General features: G+C 40.5%; 2 protein-coding genes across 2 annotated transcripts in view; one reads left to right on the forward strand and one right to left on the reverse strand.

Moving 5' to 3' along the window:
- The window catches only part of CFAP43 (cilia and flagella associated protein 43), a gene marked incomplete at both ends in the record, with an annotated part of 41,276 nt that extends 37,038 nt beyond the window's left edge, over nucleotides 1-4,238 (forward strand). The window contains 4 exons of the mRNA XM_082764644.1: nucleotides 774-938; nucleotides 2,532-2,612; nucleotides 3,432-3,585; nucleotides 4,081-4,238. Of these exons, the coding sequence (XP_082620770.1) occupies nucleotides 774-938; nucleotides 2,532-2,612; nucleotides 3,432-3,585; nucleotides 4,081-4,238 (558 nt within the window). The remainder of the gene's footprint in view (nucleotides 1-773; nucleotides 939-2,531; nucleotides 2,613-3,431; nucleotides 3,586-4,080) is intronic.
- Nucleotides 4,239-5,181: 943 nt separating this feature from the next.
- Nucleotides 5,182-9,580, reverse strand: SFR1 (SWI5 dependent homologous recombination repair protein 1). The gene is made up of 5 exons (XM_082765291.1): nucleotides 9,372-9,580; nucleotides 8,940-9,056; nucleotides 7,698-7,810; nucleotides 6,287-6,664; nucleotides 5,182-6,073 (listed from the first exon to the last, which is right to left on the reverse strand). Exons 3-5 carry the CDS (start codon nucleotides 7,791-7,793, stop codon nucleotides 5,882-5,884), a joined length of 666 nt encoding a protein of 221 aa, XP_082621417.1. The 5' UTR covers nucleotides 7,794-7,810; nucleotides 8,940-9,056; nucleotides 9,372-9,580; the 3' UTR covers nucleotides 5,182-5,881.
- Nucleotides 9,581-18,256: the final 8,676 nt, after the last annotated feature.

Consider the following 18,256-nt stretch of genomic DNA (forward strand, 5'->3'; position numbering starts at 1 on the left):
ATATTGGTCTTCAGGGACTCTGTTTTTTCTCTAGTTTGATATCTAGTTTCAATTCATTAATACACACCAGGAGGCTCAATTGTAAACTAAAAGCTGTTAAGAATTCTGTAATGCCCCTTATTATGATATAGAGATTGCAGTGCAGACTGCTTTCTTGATGTTTGATGAATACAATTCAGATCAATGAAATGACAACAGTTTTTAGACATGCCATCACTTACAAACATGCTGTAAATAGAAAATTCTAATATCCTGGGCTCCAGTCCTAGAATTCTCTCAAGGCAAACATACAGTCATGCTGAGCAGTAGCTTACATTAAGGTTTAACAAACTGATACACCTTTTACGTACGGTGAAATCGATTATCATACTTTAAGCATTCTAGCTGTAAATTTGCCTTTTACTGCTAATACACAAAGCCTTCAGCAACAACTGCAAAATACCTTATACAGAGCAGGTTTGTATTTTGTAGAGATCAGATGCCTTAGCCTTCTTATAAAAGATTGCAAGATGTAGAGAGTACAAATTATTGTAATTTTCTAATTTTCTTCATCTCCTCCTATGATCCAAGACTGTGGCACAGAGCATAAAAGGGAACAAAATTCCACAAAAGATAACCATCTTGGGCAAAGTCTGGAAAGAGTCTGCAGTATGCACATTTTCCTTACTAATATCATCACTTTGGAAGCTTGCCCATCTTGTTGCAAATAATTATTCCATAATCCATAGAGTGTGTTAATTAAGATTAATCTCTCTTTTTTTTTTTTTTTTCAGGCTCAAGGAGAAAAAAAAATTGCTAGCATGGTGGAGCGTAAAGACTTCTCTAGAGGGATATTTCTGTTGGAATGGGAACATAAGAAAATGAGAATGCAAATAGAAGATCTGAAACAGAAGGCTCGGGATATTGCAGTGCTACCTATTTCAAAAGATCGCCAGCTAGTGAGTTACTTTCTCTAATTTATACTTTATACCACAGAGAATTTTGCTGCCTCCTCTTCTGCAGTTGTTTATACATCTTAACTCTCTTACTGCTACCCAGAAACCTAACATGTCAACAGTTCAGCTTCCAAAGAGAAGTTTTGCTCTTGAGATTGATCAGTGATGAAATTCAGTTGCAAACGAGGGCAAAGTTATCCCTGACTAGTTCCCAAGTGCACCCATCTGATGTCTCACAGAAATACTGTAATTTTTGCTCAGTATTCAGAGATAGAGTTCCTACAGAAGCCTTGCTGAGCCCCAGTGCCATTTGTTGGCCTTGGTACCAGCAGAAGAATGACAGGTAATTGTTTGCTATGTCTGGCAAGCAAGAGACAGCAGCTGGGCAGACCAGTCAGCACCTACAGAGCTTTGAAGAAATGCATTTGGCAGGCCAGAAAACAGGAAAAGGTTGTGGAAGAGCAATGGGGATACCCCTGGGAGAAGAGAGGAGAAGAGAGGTGGTAGAGGAAGTGTGAGGGTGCTGCAGGATCGGATGTAAAGCTGGTTTTGCGGTGATGAGGTAGGGGAAATAAAGGTTCAAAGTAACGGATGTTGGAGGACAGGGAAGCTGGAGATATTGCAGTGGGGAGAGCTATAAAGCACAGGGAAAATAAAGAATATTGGAGAGTGAGTAAAGATATTGCAATTCAATCAAAAGATCAGAAGAAAACCCAAACATCTGTTCTGCTCAGGCTTCATTAGTTCTGCCTGTCCAAACTGCTTGTTCATTTCTGAATCACAGCCATGGGACTTCTGAAACTAACATCAGCAAAACAGCTTTCTGAAGAGGTGATGAGACAATGCACTGAAAAGTTCTTGCAACAAATTTATCACCAGGGTGTCGCTGTTACGTTATGTCAAACTTCACTTAAAGAGATGCACTGTTTGCCAGTTAGACTTGTCCTTGCCCATAGCAATGGTATTTTTGAGTAGAAATGCTAGTAGGAAAGGGCTAGTAGGAAGGGCAACAGAGACCATGACAGGAGCAGAAAGAAACATGGCTCAGAGAAACACATGGGGGCCAGGACCTGAGAATGCCTGGAATGAGGGCTAGTCATAGAAAAAATGAATGAAAGCAATTTGGTGCTGTAGGCAAGGAGCCTGCTGGGTCTTTTCTGTTTCTCTTCTTTTAACTGGAGACAAACCACAGAACTGTTATCTGTCAGTTTGGTGGGATGTTTTTTTCAGAAAGATAAATGTTACATCCACAGAAACCTGTCTTCTGTGTACCTTTGGCCTCCACCTGTGCTAGCTTTGATGATCATATAAGTAAAAGTATATCTTGTTGTTTTTTTTGACAACCTCACAACAAATTCATATGGTCTTTGTTTCCATCAAAACATAAAATGCTTCTTAACGGCTGCATAGTCTATTGTATGGCAAGACTATCTTTAACATATCCATTTATGATCACTAGTAAGGTTTTCCACTGTGTTGAATTCTGTTTTTTTTTTTTTTGAGTTTTACGTATCATGACTGTCTTTACAGAAGTGTGGAACTGTTGAGAACAGCAAAGGCTTAACAACCTCCTTTCCTTCTGTTTTTAATTCTCAGTTCCTAACCATGCTGAACTATGACAGTCGCATTGCCCACCGCATTTCAGTGATGAAGCAGACTCTTGATGTCATGGATAAGGTAATTATTTCTAAGCGAACCACCGCATTTGAGAGACATCCTTAATTTAAATGCAACTCCTCTCCTTCATTAGCAAAAGGTGTTTGTAAGGAATAACAGCATCCCACATCAGCATACCACCTCTTCAGCTAACTCAAGGACTGTTAAAGCACAGCCACAACTCCACACACAGATGAATGTATATATACATATACACACCTATGTATTTATTCATCTTTCAATGTTTTTTTCAAGTTGCCTAGAGCTGTTTCTCTGGACTACCGGTCTGTTCATATCACTACCCTCCTATATTCAAAATAACACAGACACAGCAATCTGATTTGCTGGCTCCCTTACCTATTTCAACATTTAAATTATGACTGTCCTTGTCTGTAAGGGATTCCACTGGATTTTCTCCAGGTTACTGTAGCTGACATCAGCTTCCATTTTCTCTGTGTTCCTTTTCAATCTTTGGTATTTACCCTGGCCCTTTACAGCCCTTGAAGACAGCATCAGCACAATAGCCTATCTTCCACAGTGGCTGGCAGCCAAGGGAGTATTTTCAATGCGCTGATTCCACTGACTTCCTTTCCCTGCTTTAGTCTTTCAAGTTTTCTATTAAATCTCTCTCTCCTTGGCCCATGCCTTTTTGTTCGTCTGCTACTTGTATTAGAACTGCATAAAGCATACTGAAAGACACTATACAAAGTAAAGCTAGCAAATCAAAGCACATGAAAATGAATTGAGCTACAAGACAGTGTTGAAGATTGTAGGCTTCCATCAAAAGTTTGTCTTCTGTATTATCTCATGCATTTGCTTTATTCTTTTGGAAATGGACAGTTGCACAAGAAGAATACGAAGCACCGTCAGAAAAGAATTAGAGAGTTGGAGAAGTGCATCGCTTTAAAAGAGCAGGCAAACTATGAGCTCAGCCTTCAGCTAAAGGAAATGCTTGTGTCTGTTTCAGAAAGGAGGCATATCTCTCGGGCAGCTGGTAAGTCACAGTAACGCACTTTAAGTCACAAGCAAAGAACATTCAGAAAACACCTCCTAAGCTAGACAGTCCTATTCTCCGTCAGCATCACCTAAGGGAAAAGAAATTCCTATCTATCACACTACATGCACAATTAGCTTTTCTACCACACCATATTTAATGCTATTTACATAAGATCATACCTAGAGATTGGTGCTCTTGTAGCCAAAGTTAATTGACTTTCCATACAGTCAAGTGAACAGAGGACCAAGAAGCTGAGAAGGGTATGCCTTATTAGGAAAACTGTGTAGTTCTTTTCACTTGTAAAATGGTTTTAACACATTGGGTGTGCACCCAGTGCCTTTTTTATTTATTTATTTGCCTTATTCACTAAAGACTCTTAAAGCTAACTTGCCTATTTTATACAGAACTTGGAATAACTCTGGAGCAGGTCCTGTATAAAGACTATGCAGTCACTGTATGTACAGGGTGACCCTTGTATTTTGTTTTATGCAGACATACAGCGTGTTTCTGAAAGGAACGCAAAGCAGCGTTACCAAGAGATTTTGAAGCAGAAACACCTGCGGGATCTCCTAAGGGAACAAGAAGAAGAGTTTGGAATTCTTCAGGCAGAAGCTGAAAGACTGAGATCAAGAACATTCCCTATTCTTTAAAAAGCCCAGTCCTGGTAGATGTATAGGAAACTGGTCTTGTCTAAGACCCAGAGTTTGGACATACACCTTCTCTCCCTAAACTCTCAACACTTTCTTCTGTAATTTCTTTTAAAATAGTACCAGTTTGAAAGATGCACGTTTGTCTGTTTCATATATTTTATACTTAGTATTATCTTTCTGTTGTTTTGATATACTTCTGCTGTTTTGATTATATAAACATATAGCTCATTACAGAAAATAAGTGGAAGATGTAGTTGTAGAACGCATATCCTTAGTCTGCAATATGCAATTGGAGGACATTTTGAAATGAAGTACTGCAAGAAAGATGTGATTTTACATCTACAAATTGTTTCTCTCTTCCATGCTTTAATTTCTCTTCCACTTCCATAAATTCACATAAAATCTAAACTTACCCCTTTCTAAGAACATTAACTTTGATACCTTAGGTTTAGCAACGTTCTGTGCTTATAAGGAGAACTACTTCTGTTTTAACCTCACTGCAGCTGCTTTTTTGCTTTATCACCTCTAACAGGTCTCTAAGGATTCTAATTATATCTTGCACTCTTTTTGCAACATTTTTTTTTCTTCCTGTTGAAAACTTCCATAGAAGCAACAGAATTCCAAATTGCCAAAGGTCTTGGGGAAAAGAAGTACCCCTATCAGGAAGCCCTATCATCATTTCTCAGTAAGCTAAAGAGGCACGAAGAAATAGTTTCTTAATACTCAAACTGTGATCAGTAATAAAGGTTATTCAATAATCTCTTCATTAATTCTCAGCAGGCAGCAGCATTCAGTATTCTTAAGAATTCTTGTGACTCCAAACTTAAGTCTAATGAGGCCTATCAGTGTTACAATGAACTATTTCATCTGTGATTTTCTTTCCACTTGAGGTATCTAAGAAATTGCTCCTTATTAAGGAAAACAGGAAAAATAGCATCCATACTGAACAGTTAAGGTACAGCCAATGACAATCGTGATTGCGTATGAAAAAATATTCACAGGAGAGATTTATGTAATGTTACACTAGATAAGTGATGATTTTAAGGAGAATAAAAGCTGAAGAGTCATACCAATATGTGTTTAGAAGTGAGAAAATGAGCAATTTCAACTTAAATTATAGAAAAACATTTTGAAGAGACAACGTTTATTGGAGGATAAATGAAATGCTGTTTTATTCAGCTTTACTGCAGAAAGGTAAGCAATGCTGTAGTTGAAGCACTTCATTAGACAAGGGAGCACTTTTCTTATACAAAGGGGGAAAAAAAAAAAAAAAAAAAACCAGAACATTGCAGCTTTCCCATAATGTAGTACAGCAGACAGATGTCAATTCCTGTTTTCTACCCTTCCCTTCTACTACCACAGGCTGTGGCCGAAGGGTTAGGAGGAACAGTTCCCCTAAAGGCAACTGTTTTGACCAGCATCTGAAAATGTGTTTTCCAAAAGTCAGCATGGGCTCAATCTCTTCTGTAGAGTAATGCCTTTTACAGTGCCTACCGTATCTATGTACAGTTTCACCAGTAGCTCATGAGAAACCCTCCTGGAAAACAAAGTTCACTGTCTGATTGACACTTCTAAGGTTATCAGAATTCATTCAGTCTTTTCTGCTTATGCATGTGTGTAATTGAAAACTTTGCACCAGTAGATTAGGTGTCTACAAAATCTTCTTCTGTTCTGCTGTAGTGCAGTAACTGGTCTTCTAACCCAAAAGAATCTACCAGTTGACTGAGACTCACTTTCTTGCCATCTGCAGAAAAAGCTGACTGTAGCTCATAGAGCATCAGCTGGGTGCTGCTTCTCCATTTCGCTATCAAAGCCTGCAGTTCAGACAGGTTGTTCTGAAATTGGGACAAAAAAGACATTTCAGCAAATGACAAATCAGTTTCATACTCTGCGAATCTATGTTTATAATATGCTTAAAACTGAGATAATATACAAATGCCACACAAACTAAATGGCTCAGTATTGTAACTTAAATCAGTAAATGAAGATTTGACTCCATTTCACTTCAAAGTGTGATTTAGAAGTGCTTTTTCAGAGGTTCTCCTCACCTTAGATCGGTACATCTTGACCATTTTGAGCCTTCGAAGTAGTTCTTCCTTCTCTTGCACTTGTTTCACCAGCCTTAGTTTTTCTTCCAGGGACTGTTGGTGACTAAGATCAACCCTAACCTCATTCTCTCCTGATTCACGGAGACTGTTCTGTGAGGGACTTTTGAAACATGTATGCCCAGTGCAGTTTCCTTCCAGGCTTTCAGAACCATCTTGTAACCTGGAACAATCCACACTTCTTTTTGGCAGATGTTCTGTGTCAACATCAGCACAGTCTTTTTCTTCACTGTCTATTTTGAGCCGCTTTGCCACTGTAAAATTAGCATTAAATGAACGTCTTGTTTTCCTTAATCGTTCCCTTAGAGTTGCACTCATTGGCTGAAGAAAATGAAGAACAGCAAAAGAGAGAAAGATCACAAAAGTCTCATCTTTGATCAAATTTCAAAGAACCGAAACTGAACTCCATGCAGAATATGTCATATACATAGAGATAATTGTAACCAGACTTCTGAATTGTCACTGTAGCATTTGTAAACTTAAAGTTAACAAGTTGATTCCTTCCTTTCAAGTGTGTTTGCACACATGGGTGCAATTTACTGGAAAACATACCTCCATGTTGTCTAGGACCAAATCCAATAATCCTTACTAAGGGAAAGCTACTCATCTAGTCTTTGTGCAGAAGACATGGCATATATCAGCTTTGCTGATTTTATTTCATCTGGTTTGATTTCTCCTCTTGTTTAATGGAGATTTTTTGTTGCTGTTGTTGCATCCCACCACGTTTCCTGCATTAGCACTAAAACATATTTTCTACTTCTAAGTATTTCAACTTGTTCATGCTTTGAGGTCTTTTACTAATGAACATCTAAAAAGTATTTTTTTCTTCAAAATAAGTATTTTTATAGTTTGTGTCTAACGTTTTTACCTGTGGGAAAATACTAAAATAAGGGTGAGAAGGATTACCTAAGGAACGTCTGCAACCTAGCTTTATCCAGCATAAATGCAGTTTTTAGTAACATGCACTACGGTGAGTGTGACAGCATCACAGTACACATGCTAGGAGAAATCCCAAGAAGAGTCTGGCATTATGGAGAATATCCCAACTGCAATCAGAGCGTACTATATTCAAGTGCAAATAGACATGGAAAGACAACTTTGGCTTGAGAAAACTAAGTAGTATTGAAAATTACTAGTATGGGATTTTTGGTAGACTGCTAATAGTGAATACATCACTTTATTCACAGCAAACGTATGCGTATTCAGAGCAAGGCATGCCAAGAACACTCCTTACACCCTTTATCTGCACAACCTTGTAGCTGTACGTATAAGCTACCTTCCAACTACTTGATGATTTCATAAGCATTTTTCTTACTATGAAGAATCACATTATTGGAAAAACAAGTTTTTATACCTGCTTCCCTGAACCAGTCCTCTGGGGAGCTGCTGAGCCAGAGTCCTTTGGAGTATTGCACAAAGATGTCAATTTATCAGACGCTGGTTCTTCCATCTTGAGATGGACAGTCTCTGTTAAAAAACAAAATGAGTTACACGTAGTACCCTTTTCACCTGATTATGAGTCACATGGCTGCAGAAATGAGTAAAAAACTCTAAGAAGAAATACTAGAGCTTATTTTCTAACTGTTACATTCATAAAGACACCTGCTGAAGTTACACAGTGGTTTTATGCACTAAGTAGAATCTTGCTTTATGAATACCTTTTCTTCAAGGTGACAAATGGCACTACTAACTGGTATACAGGATCTGGCTATGAATTTTGTGTACTATTTTTCCTTCAGTAATAAAAATCTATGGTACTTGTTCTTTGAGATGAAAAATCCTACAAAAAATTTTTAGGTGTTCTCCATTATTACGTTTTTTTTTTTTCCTCCTAGTGCTATCTATAGCAGTGATGTCTTTTTTCAGTTGTTATGCAGGATCAAGACAACTTATGAAGTACTTTGACATATTATACTATGCTTGTATATCCAAGTCAGATCCTACAACATCAAACTCATCAAAAAAAAGCTCACTCCAAACAAAGTATTTTCTTAATGTGAATGGCTCCTACTGCTTGTCTAACTCAAAATCCTTACAAAGCCAGGTTGTTAAGTACCAGTCCTTTGTTTAACCTTTGTGTAACCCAAGCAGCAATAAAAGGATTGCTGGGAGCCACAAGATTTTTATTGTCCATCTGTATAAACAATTAATCTTTTCTATTAAAAAAAAAAAAAAAAAAAAAAAGAATCAGGTACCCAGGTCTGTGAAAATAATCTATTTCATTTGATCCTTCTGGGGATGCTGCTTGAAAAAGTAATTACTCATACAAGTGGACTTTTAGATTATAATATGCATTCCCAGTTTGCTCAGAAAAGCAACTTAATTAAAATGATAAATCACACCACTCAGCATGTATCAACTTTAAATTGATTTGGCAATATCTGACTTAGTTTAGCACTTGTGAACCACCTGCTAATGACCAAAATGCAGCTGGAAAATCGTCAGCTACGCCCTCTGTTTACCTAAAACTTGCCACTGGGAATTTCAAAACACAAGCCTCTTAAAAATAAAATCCCACAAAGAAGTCGCTGGGCAACACAGGACTGGCACAAGGGGCTTCCTCTTCCAAGATGAAACATGCCAAAGTGTTACTAACCCAGCAGCTCTGCTCTTCCTGGCTCTGTACCAAGGACACCTCGGTTATCTCCTCATCTTCATTTGTCTTGTCAAGTCAGCGTTCCCTCTGGTTGTTCCAAATTCAACCTATGGCATCCTATTAGGGAAAAAAAAAGGACATAATTACTACAGGGAGTCAATTTAATTGGGAATTTTTAACAATCTGCACATTAAAAAGGAAACCCACAGACCCCATCTGTGATATTATTGTTTCTTAATCCAAGCAAGACTACAAAATGCTTTATCATACCAATACAGTACTGAGCTTGTCATAAATTTGGTTCTCTTACTACCAAGAAGCAAAAATAACTTCAAGCCTATAGGTTAGCTCCAACAGACCCGTTCAACTCTCTCAAAAACGAAACCAAGCCCACAAAACCTGTGGCTTTACACCCCAATGCGGATTACTTGCCTGCAAGCGACCCTGAGCAGAACGAAGACTTTTTCAAAACACTTCACTAACACCGTTACTTAAACACGTTCCTTAAACTTTTTAACAGGACGTTCGCCCACGGGAACACTCCAAGCCCTTCTCCAGCACCCCAAAACCCTTTGCTGGTCCCTGAGGGACCAGATCCTGAGGGACCCGTCCCCAACAGCACCCCCGGCCCCTCTCGGCCCCTCAGCGCCTCAGGGCGCCCCGCTCCCGGGACCGCGGGCGGCGCCTGCGCGGGCAGTGAGGGCGGGCGGCGCTGCGCCTGCGTGCGGGGAAAGCCTTGCCGGGCTTACGGTGCTCGGTGGGGTGGGTTTGTGTAGTGTCCCCTACACCATCGCCATCGCTACTACTCCATGTGGGTGTTATGTGTGTTTCTGTAGTCTGCTGTGTTCCTCAGGCCACCATGGCATGCTGTTTTCTGCCCCAGGTGGTGCTCGAGGCTGGGCGCCATCTTGTGGTGTGCCCGCCCGCCTCAGGGAGAGGGCTCTGGCTGCGCCATGGGGCGCTCGGCACCGTGAGGGGTCGGTGGGGCGAGCCCAGGCATTTTGGCAGTGCTGAGGGAACCACGATGCCGTTTCACGCGGTGATCGCCTCAGGGGCTGTCCCCTCAGTGAAGGGGGAGAGCTGTGCCCGGGGAGCACACCCTGAGGGGTGGGAGATGGGTTGGGAAGCGCAAATTGAGCCACGCTGCCTCAGGTGTGCGGGGAGGAGAAGTGAAAATGAAGAAACGTGACTGGAAAAGCAGGCAGGTAGATGGTGAAAATGGCAACGAGCAGCCCCAGCTGTAGTGGCAGTCATGCGGTTCGGTGCCAGATTACATCGCCATGACGTGCAGGTGCTGCTGAAGCAAGTGTCCTGTCAGCAGAGATCTCTCCCGTGCTGCAGGCCTCATTCCCCCAAATGGACTTTAACATTTCTCAGAAGTGATCCATGTAAAACGTTTTTCCAATGTAACTGTGTCAGGACTGAGCAAATGGTTGGAAGTGGCCATAACAGCAACAGCTCCCAGCCTCCAGGTGAGCTGCTCCAAGCTGCCTTCACACAGCTCTGCTGGTCAGTGTGTGTGGAGAATACACACCTGCAGTCTCCATAGATTATTCCCTTGATTTACGTAGCAGAACTGCATGAGTATCATGCTTGATTCCTCCTTACAACTGTGGATGAGGATGATGAATTTTCTTTTTGTTTCCTGTAACTTCTCATCTTACTGAAACAGGATAACTGAGAGGTGAGTCAGCACGGAGCACGGTCAATGCTAGCAGTTGCTGTGCTTCTAGCCAAAAGTATACATAGATTCACTCATTTCAAATAGAATTTTACAGTGAGGACAGCAACCTTTTTCTCTCATAACATCAACAGTAAAAGATACAAAAGCGCTCACAGCCCATCTGTAAGAAGTCTGTTTTGGAAACCAGAATTTGGGCCTACAGATTATTCCTTGTACAGGGATTGACTGTGTGAAATTGCATATTTTCTAAACTTTATTTCTAAGTATTTGAAAATATGCATTTAGCAAATGTCAGAAGTTAGATTCTGTGACGAAACTGTATGATCAGGTATAAACACCTAGCAAAAACACGCACAATGCCTCTACTGGTACTTGAAGAAGTTCTGAAACATTTTTAAGCCCCAATGTGATCTAGCCCATTTAAATTTATTTATTTATTTTTTAATACTTGCAGCTACTTTTTTGTCACTTTTTTTTTTTTTAAGTATCTAAAAAATGGTTTGCTAATAGAACTGCTGCTGCAAATTCATCAGGTGGGTTGGTTTTCAAATGCACTGGAGCTTTGAGACAACATGTCTCTGGGTTCACAACATGTTTCCTTCTGTCTCTAGGATGGTCCCGTTTTTAAATTACTCATGCTCTGTTGTACAGACACGCTAACAGTTGTGTTGCACAAGAACAACAGAAAGCTTGAGATTTTAGATCATTTGCCAGCTAAGATTCCAGTAAGATTTTACAAGAACACAACATGAAAAAGTCATCCTGTGCATTATCGGTGCTGCCTTATTAGATTAACGCCCATGTGCCCCACCCTGGGTGAATTCCAGCCAGCCTGAGCCTGTGAATGTAGAAAGATGGTTCCATATGGAGGGTTTGGGTGTTTGATGGACTACACAATGGGGGGAGAAAAGGAAATTTTATCGTTAGTGTTCACTGCTGGGTAGTCACTCTAAGAAGTCCTGTTTCAGGCTGGTATTAAGTGTTTAGCCATTTGTTAAGCTTACCTAGGGATTCACTGGGTGTTTAAACATGTGAGTAGTCCTGCAATTTATGTAACTTGTCCAAGATGTGGCAGGAGGCCCCTGACCAAGCTGGGAACTGGAGAGTAACCTCAGTCACTACCCAGTGACTTCCAGTACTTCTACTGCAGAAACCCAGTAGTGTTTGGTATCGCTATCCACTTAAAGATGGCAAATAGCAGTCAGACTAAAACCTTCCTCCCAAAAAGTGTGCCTCTTTCCCTTGAAAAAGAGATTGTCCATGTGTTACTGATGCTGGCGTGTGTATGGCACGCTGTGGAGCATTTTGCATGCTTTTCAGTTAAGCTCACCAATGTGTGCACGCAGTTAAACATTATAATAACTGTTGTTGGATTACTTTTTATTCCTTTTGTGATCAGACTAATTTGAGTTAAACAAAATGAAAGAAAAATATTATAGGAAATGGTGCACTCGGTATAAAAATTGTTGAGATCTGTTTGCTGAACATACTGCTGCCCTGCAGAGAAACTGGTTTCCCTAAAGAACAAGCAGGAAAATGTGATTCCTTGTTTAATTTCCTTTGGTGTTCCTATGGTGATGTTTTAGTGATTGGATTTTTTTTTTTCCATTTTACACCAGGTGAATGGCAGACAATTTGCCTGCATGAGTGAAAGATGTTGTCTGTAGAACATCTCTTTCATTAATCTTATGTTACCAGGAGAGCACTCAGGCTTCAGCATCTGCACTGACAGGACAAGAACATGTTGTATTCCCCCATGGCATTATCTCTTGTAGCAAATCCAAAGAGGAGAGGAGCAGTAAAGGACACTGACTCTGGGTTTAGAGGCTCCTGTTTGGCCTTCACAGCTTCTTCTCTTCCAGAGTGCCAGAGGCATCACAAAACTTCCATTTAACAGCTTGCTGGGCACAAGAGCCGTGCCTTTTCTCCCTAAACATCGCCAATGAGTAACAGAGATGTTAGTCAACACACCGAGTCTTGAGGCACATATGCATTGCCCCCTCTTCTCACTTTTTGGAAATCTGTTGATCTTGTTTAAAGCCAAATGATGGATCCTGACGCATGAAGTTCGCTGCACTGTCTGCATGTTTTCTCTTGCCGGAGGCGGGAGGGTGGAGTGTTTTTCTGTGCCCAACCACTAACTGCTGCAAACATTTTTAAATCCTTACCCATTTCAGCATGGGCCTAGGGCTGTGTTTTCGCTGGCTGCAATTCACTCCTCAGAAAAATGTTCTGACTTGTTTGCAGCCGTGTAAATGTAGCAAAGGAAGGGCTGCATAGGCCAGATTCCCAGAGTAAAACCAGTTTAGACTACAACAAAACTTGACCTTGGGATACAGATTCTGCTCTTATAATGGTGCAAATGCCCACTAATTACGCAGAAGTTGCAGGACGACATCAGCATAAAGCTGAACCAAAATCAAAATTCTGTCTTTTCTGCTCTGTGCCTGGGGCTTGCTTGAGCTCCACCACATTTTTTGCTTCAGTTTTCAAAGTACCTGTGTTGAAAAGAAAAACTGACATAATTTCTTGTAGCTGAGCTACTGCAATTTGCCATTACAAAAGGTAAGGTAAAAGCCAGCTGAGATGGACTTCCTAGTTCTTGCTGCTGCTTGCGAGAACAACCAAGTGGGTGAGGCACAGTGCTAATGAAAGGGAACAACCTAAGAATGTCTTTTATTTTTGTGTCTGCATGTGGGATTTTCTCTGGCATAGTCATGCCAAAAATTACAGTGTTTGAAGTCTTTATGAGAGAAGCAGGCAGAGAAGGGAAACAATAAACAGACCTTCAGTGTTTTTGTCTTTGGTGGGGAAGTGATTGATCATTATTTTAAGAAATTTCAAGGCTGTTAAATCTAAGCCCTTGCCCAAACTAGTACCTGTTACAGCTTTTGTCATGTGTGATGATCTGAGGGTATTTTTGTGCTCAAGGTATTTGGGAGATTTTGTTTTTTCGTAAGGAACATGCAGCTCTGCCCTGTAATGCTCAGTCAGAGTAGATGTTAAATTGGGGTTGCTTTACATCCTCATTTCAAAAGTCTGTGTCAGTTTTTAAAACGAGTTTGGAAGGGAGAAGTTCTTGGAGAGATTGTGGGTGAAATCTGGCTTAGTCTTGGTGTCTTAACTTCCCTGGTCTTCAAGTATTGTGACCGAGGCTCTTGCACCTTCCTCGGCTGTTAGTGGGGAAAAGCAGACTCCTTGGTGGCTGGTAGAGCACAGTCTGCTCTGAGGGAGGACAGGCAGACATCCCTCAGCTGAGCAGAAGCATCATGAGCTTTGCTGAGGCAAAAAGCCCTAATTCAGAACCTGGTAACATCTCTCTGTTCCTGTAATATCCTTCGCTGCAGAAGTTTGACTGACTGGCTGTGTTTGCATGACACAGGTTGTATGTATGGGAGTTTGAAGAGTTATTTTGGGACACAAAAGTCAATTCCATGCCATGTCCAGGTAACTCATAGCTTGATCACACTGGTCTGTGCTTCTGGCTGCCAAAGGTGAAAGCGTGGACGTGGTTTATCCACAAGTGTAGCTGGTTTGAGGGCTGGTACCACAGTCTGTAGGCCTTGGGGGGCCTGTAGGCAAGTCCTGCAGCAAGCAGGTAAGCACAGACAGACACACACCTTGTGTTCTTCCTGGATTCCTGGGGCTCTCCCTGCTGCTCTGAATGTAGACCTAAGTGAGTCTTGTCCCTCATCACTTCAGCAACAACCCTCGTTATTGGTTTTGGTTTAAAACAAAAAAAAAAAAACATCCTGCTGAGCACACCCCCTGCCTCCTAAACTGCAGCATCAGCAGGCAGGATGTAGAAATACACTCCCTCCCTGTTATTAAGTAACAAATTAGCTCATTAACCTGAGGCTACAGAAAGCCTTGTAAAGTAAAAAAAAAATAGAGGTCTTTTCCTAGGAATCAAATATGAATGTGGTGTTCTGAGAATTTTCCCTCCCTGGATAGTGGTGACAAGGAGGTGCCACATAAAGATCCGAGAGTTCAGTGTGCTGTCAGACGTTTGCCTACACTTTTATGGCAAACCAGGCTCAGAATTCAAAGTTCTCGTGTGAGAGCTGGCTCAAAGTGTTTTTCTGTTTTCCTGGTCATACTATCAAGTTAATAACTTGCTTGATAGTTTAAATATGCTGCTGTGAGAGGTGGGCTCTGTCTGTATGGGTGTGTGCAAACAACATCACACATCTAAGCACAGCTACCTTAGGAAAAAATCCACCGACAATTGTGAATAGGCATAAAACACTCACTTTTAGTGTAAAGGTTGAAGCAAATTCTTTAAAAGTCAAAAGATTCAAAGTATTTACAGATCATGGGAAGTAAATAAACCCTTGTTTAATCAACCCTCCCTTCAAAACATTCAGCTATAGGGAAGGCACCAAGAATGCTGCTGTCCCATCTCTGTCAGCAAGGGATACACAGACTGAGGCTTGTTGACTTCCCCTAGTGTCCTGAGTAAAATGTGCTGTGTGTGCCTGTTATGGCTCATCTCAAGCTGGGTATCCCAGTGTTCGTGAGCTGTGGTGGTTCTGTTCTAATTATTTCCAGGCTAATTTCAGGGTAAAATTCCTGATCCTGTTCATATCTGAAGTAACAGCATGTGGAACCCCTTTTTCCACATCAGCGTGCAGAAGGACCTTTACTAATGGGTAACAGACATCGTACCATTTTCATACAGCCTCGATGGGCTTAGAAGAACATTTGTCCTAAATGGAGTCCCATAATGCTGATCTGATACTAAGAAAATTAAGAAAATTCTTTGGTGAGACAAGTTAGAAATTGCTACCCACTTTAACTGGGGACATTTCCACATCAGTTGATGATGTAGCTGCGAGGTTGTGACCTGGCATCAGTGACCTTCATCCCACGTATCAGTGGTCATGTAAAAAGGGCACTTCTTTGTCACCCTCTTTGACTGTCACACCATAAGATAGCACTCCTGCAACTGGAAACCTCCTGATGTAATCACAGCTGAAAGGAGAGCTACTCTGATCTTAATTTTTTAAAAAGTTTAGTGCATTTTCCTTGAGTTAATTACAAGCATTTTCATGGGTAACATGCCAGAATGATCTATTTCATCATTGTTAAATGCTCGGTGGTAACTCAACATATGGGTATGCATTGACAAGTTTTCTCTTGAAAGACTGCACAGGAGTGAGATCAGCAGATAGATCACCCTGGAGTTTTAACTATCATGTGCCCTGCCTCTTCTTGAGTCTGTAAAACCAGGTGTGATTAACCTTAAAACTGCCCACAGTGATGTCTAGATAGAACATCCTTTGTGCCATCCCTCATTTTTGTAAGATCATGTGCATGTATAGCTGCACCCTACGTAATCATGTGAAACATGGGTACAAAGAATAATCAAATATATCGCTATTTGCATCATGTTTTCTTCATGTTTTTTTTCTTCAGTAACGACAACTTTTTTTTTTGCATTTCAGAAAGAAATTCTGAGTCAGATTTTATTTATTTATTTATTTATTTATTTTGCCTTAAAGCAGGATTCTCTATAAGTACACCTTACTTCATCATTTTGGCCTATCAAGGCCATTAGTAGAATGAATGCAACTGAAATCTAAGATTCCCTTTCCATTTATGCCCTACAGATGCAGCCATATTTCAAGTGATGCTGTAGATGATTAAACCATGGTTTAATGGTCATCATCTCTGGCAGAGGAATCCCAAGAGATGGCCACCAACTCCAGAAGATTTTGAATGAGGAGGTTGGTATGTGTTAAATCAAAGCATCTTTAGAACATATTTCAAAATTAAATGTTGCCTGTGTTTTCCCACTGATGTTTTAAAACTGCAGGTCTTAAGTAAAGCAGTAAACAGTGCACTGAAAGGACACTCTTTGAATAATCTTTCCAACTCTTTAAAATACTGTTTTTGGTTATCCATAACAGTTCCTTGAATACTTAGTACAGAAATGTTCTGTGAGTTATTTCAGATGCATACAGTACACAACAATGAATTTGTATTTAAACATGTGCTTGTTTATTGATTACTTTTTTATACATTGAGAGTTGTACATCCTAATATTTTATTGTACACCTCTATTGCTTCTAAATGCTGTTGTTTTTTTTTTTACTGGTCTGTTATTTTTCAGTTGTCCACAGTGCCCAGTGCATTTGTTTTAGAAAAAGCAGGATTCCACAGACACTGCAAATAACTCCAGTAAAATAAAGAATAAAAGTAGGAACGTGTAATTCTAATAACTCATTTACCACCAACTCACCCATAGTTCACCGTCCTGCCTCACGTAGCTGACTGCTCTTGACTCTTTCTGGCAATTGCTGAGTCTCTGTTTCCATTGCATCTCTTCCATTTGGTCTCTGTCTTCCTAAGGCTTCCTTATATGATATTTCGCCTGCATGTGTTGGCTTGTTGATTTCTTTGTTTTGTTTGATTGCATATTCTTGGCATGCATTAGCTTCTACAGATGCTTTTCTCCCTTCCAGATTTTGTGTACTGAGATGGAGGGGATCAAACCTTGTATTGATGAGGTTGGGGATATATCAGTAGGTATTGGACATGGCTGTTTATTTTAAAGAATTTTCTTGTAGAAATATTAAGAACACCATTTTCCAATGCACACTTTTTGTGCATGCACTACTAAGTAAATACCTACTGAAACTAAGTTCAACACTGCCTGCTGGTCCCATCTATGAGCTTCACTAATTTGGCACTGCTTGTCATCTTCCAGCAAAATACAGTAGTTTTACCTGTAGTTACAGGTTTAAAGATATCTGCAAGACTGCTAAATTGTTATTATCAAAACAGTAATTAGCAGAAGTGTCATGGAATTAAGCTAGGCCAGCATGTGTTTGACAGCCTTGGGCAATGCTGGGAGTGGAGTCCCCAGCTCAGCACAGTACGTACATACGTGTGTAGCTTTAAGCATGTGGGTAGTCCCCAAGAAGGGTAGTAGTGGTGCACAGTGGTCAGAGGACTGGGAAGCCTAAGGAAGAGCAGTGGGAGCAGGAAAAGCTGAGTCTGATGTTGAAATTCCTAATGGCATACACGACAGCAGCGTTCAAATACATAAAAGTGTCAGTGACAAAAAAGGAGGTAAGTTACACTGAAAATGTAGAAGAGAAAGGGATCCTCAGCTGAAGCACGAGTTACTTGTTTTGGAACTCCAAGGTAATTTCCAACAGCAGGCACAGTGAGGTGTGCACCAGATTGGCTCAGGAGGCTCTGAAACCTCTAGACAATTTTGGTGTCTTTTAAAGAAAAATCTGTTGAGAATAGTTAAGTGGAGCTGGGTCTTAGAATAGGGAGATGGACAAGATACCTACTTGTCAGCGTTTTCAGATGTATTTTTCTACAGTTGTAAAACTTTATGTGCTTCAAATTACACACCTACATCAATATGGAATATATAAAGACTCTCAGTGTTCACCCTTACAGACTTAGGCAAATACTATTCTGTCAGAAGGGGGAGCACTGGAACGGAGTTCTCACTGGGCTCCCTGTGAGTGCCTTCCTAATCTTCACAAGAGAAACTGGATTCAGTGAGCTCAGTGGACTAACTGCAGTCATACACACACTTGTTAGTGAGGGTTCTTCACGTCAAATCACCAAAATTGTGCTTGAGCCACAATTTTTATCTTCCCCTCATACC

The sequence above is a fragment of the Aythya marila genome (genome assembly GCF_965140915.1).
Source record: "Aythya marila genome assembly, chromosome: 7".
Classification (NCBI taxonomy): Eukaryota; Metazoa; Chordata; class Aves; order Anseriformes; family Anatidae; genus Aythya; species Aythya marila.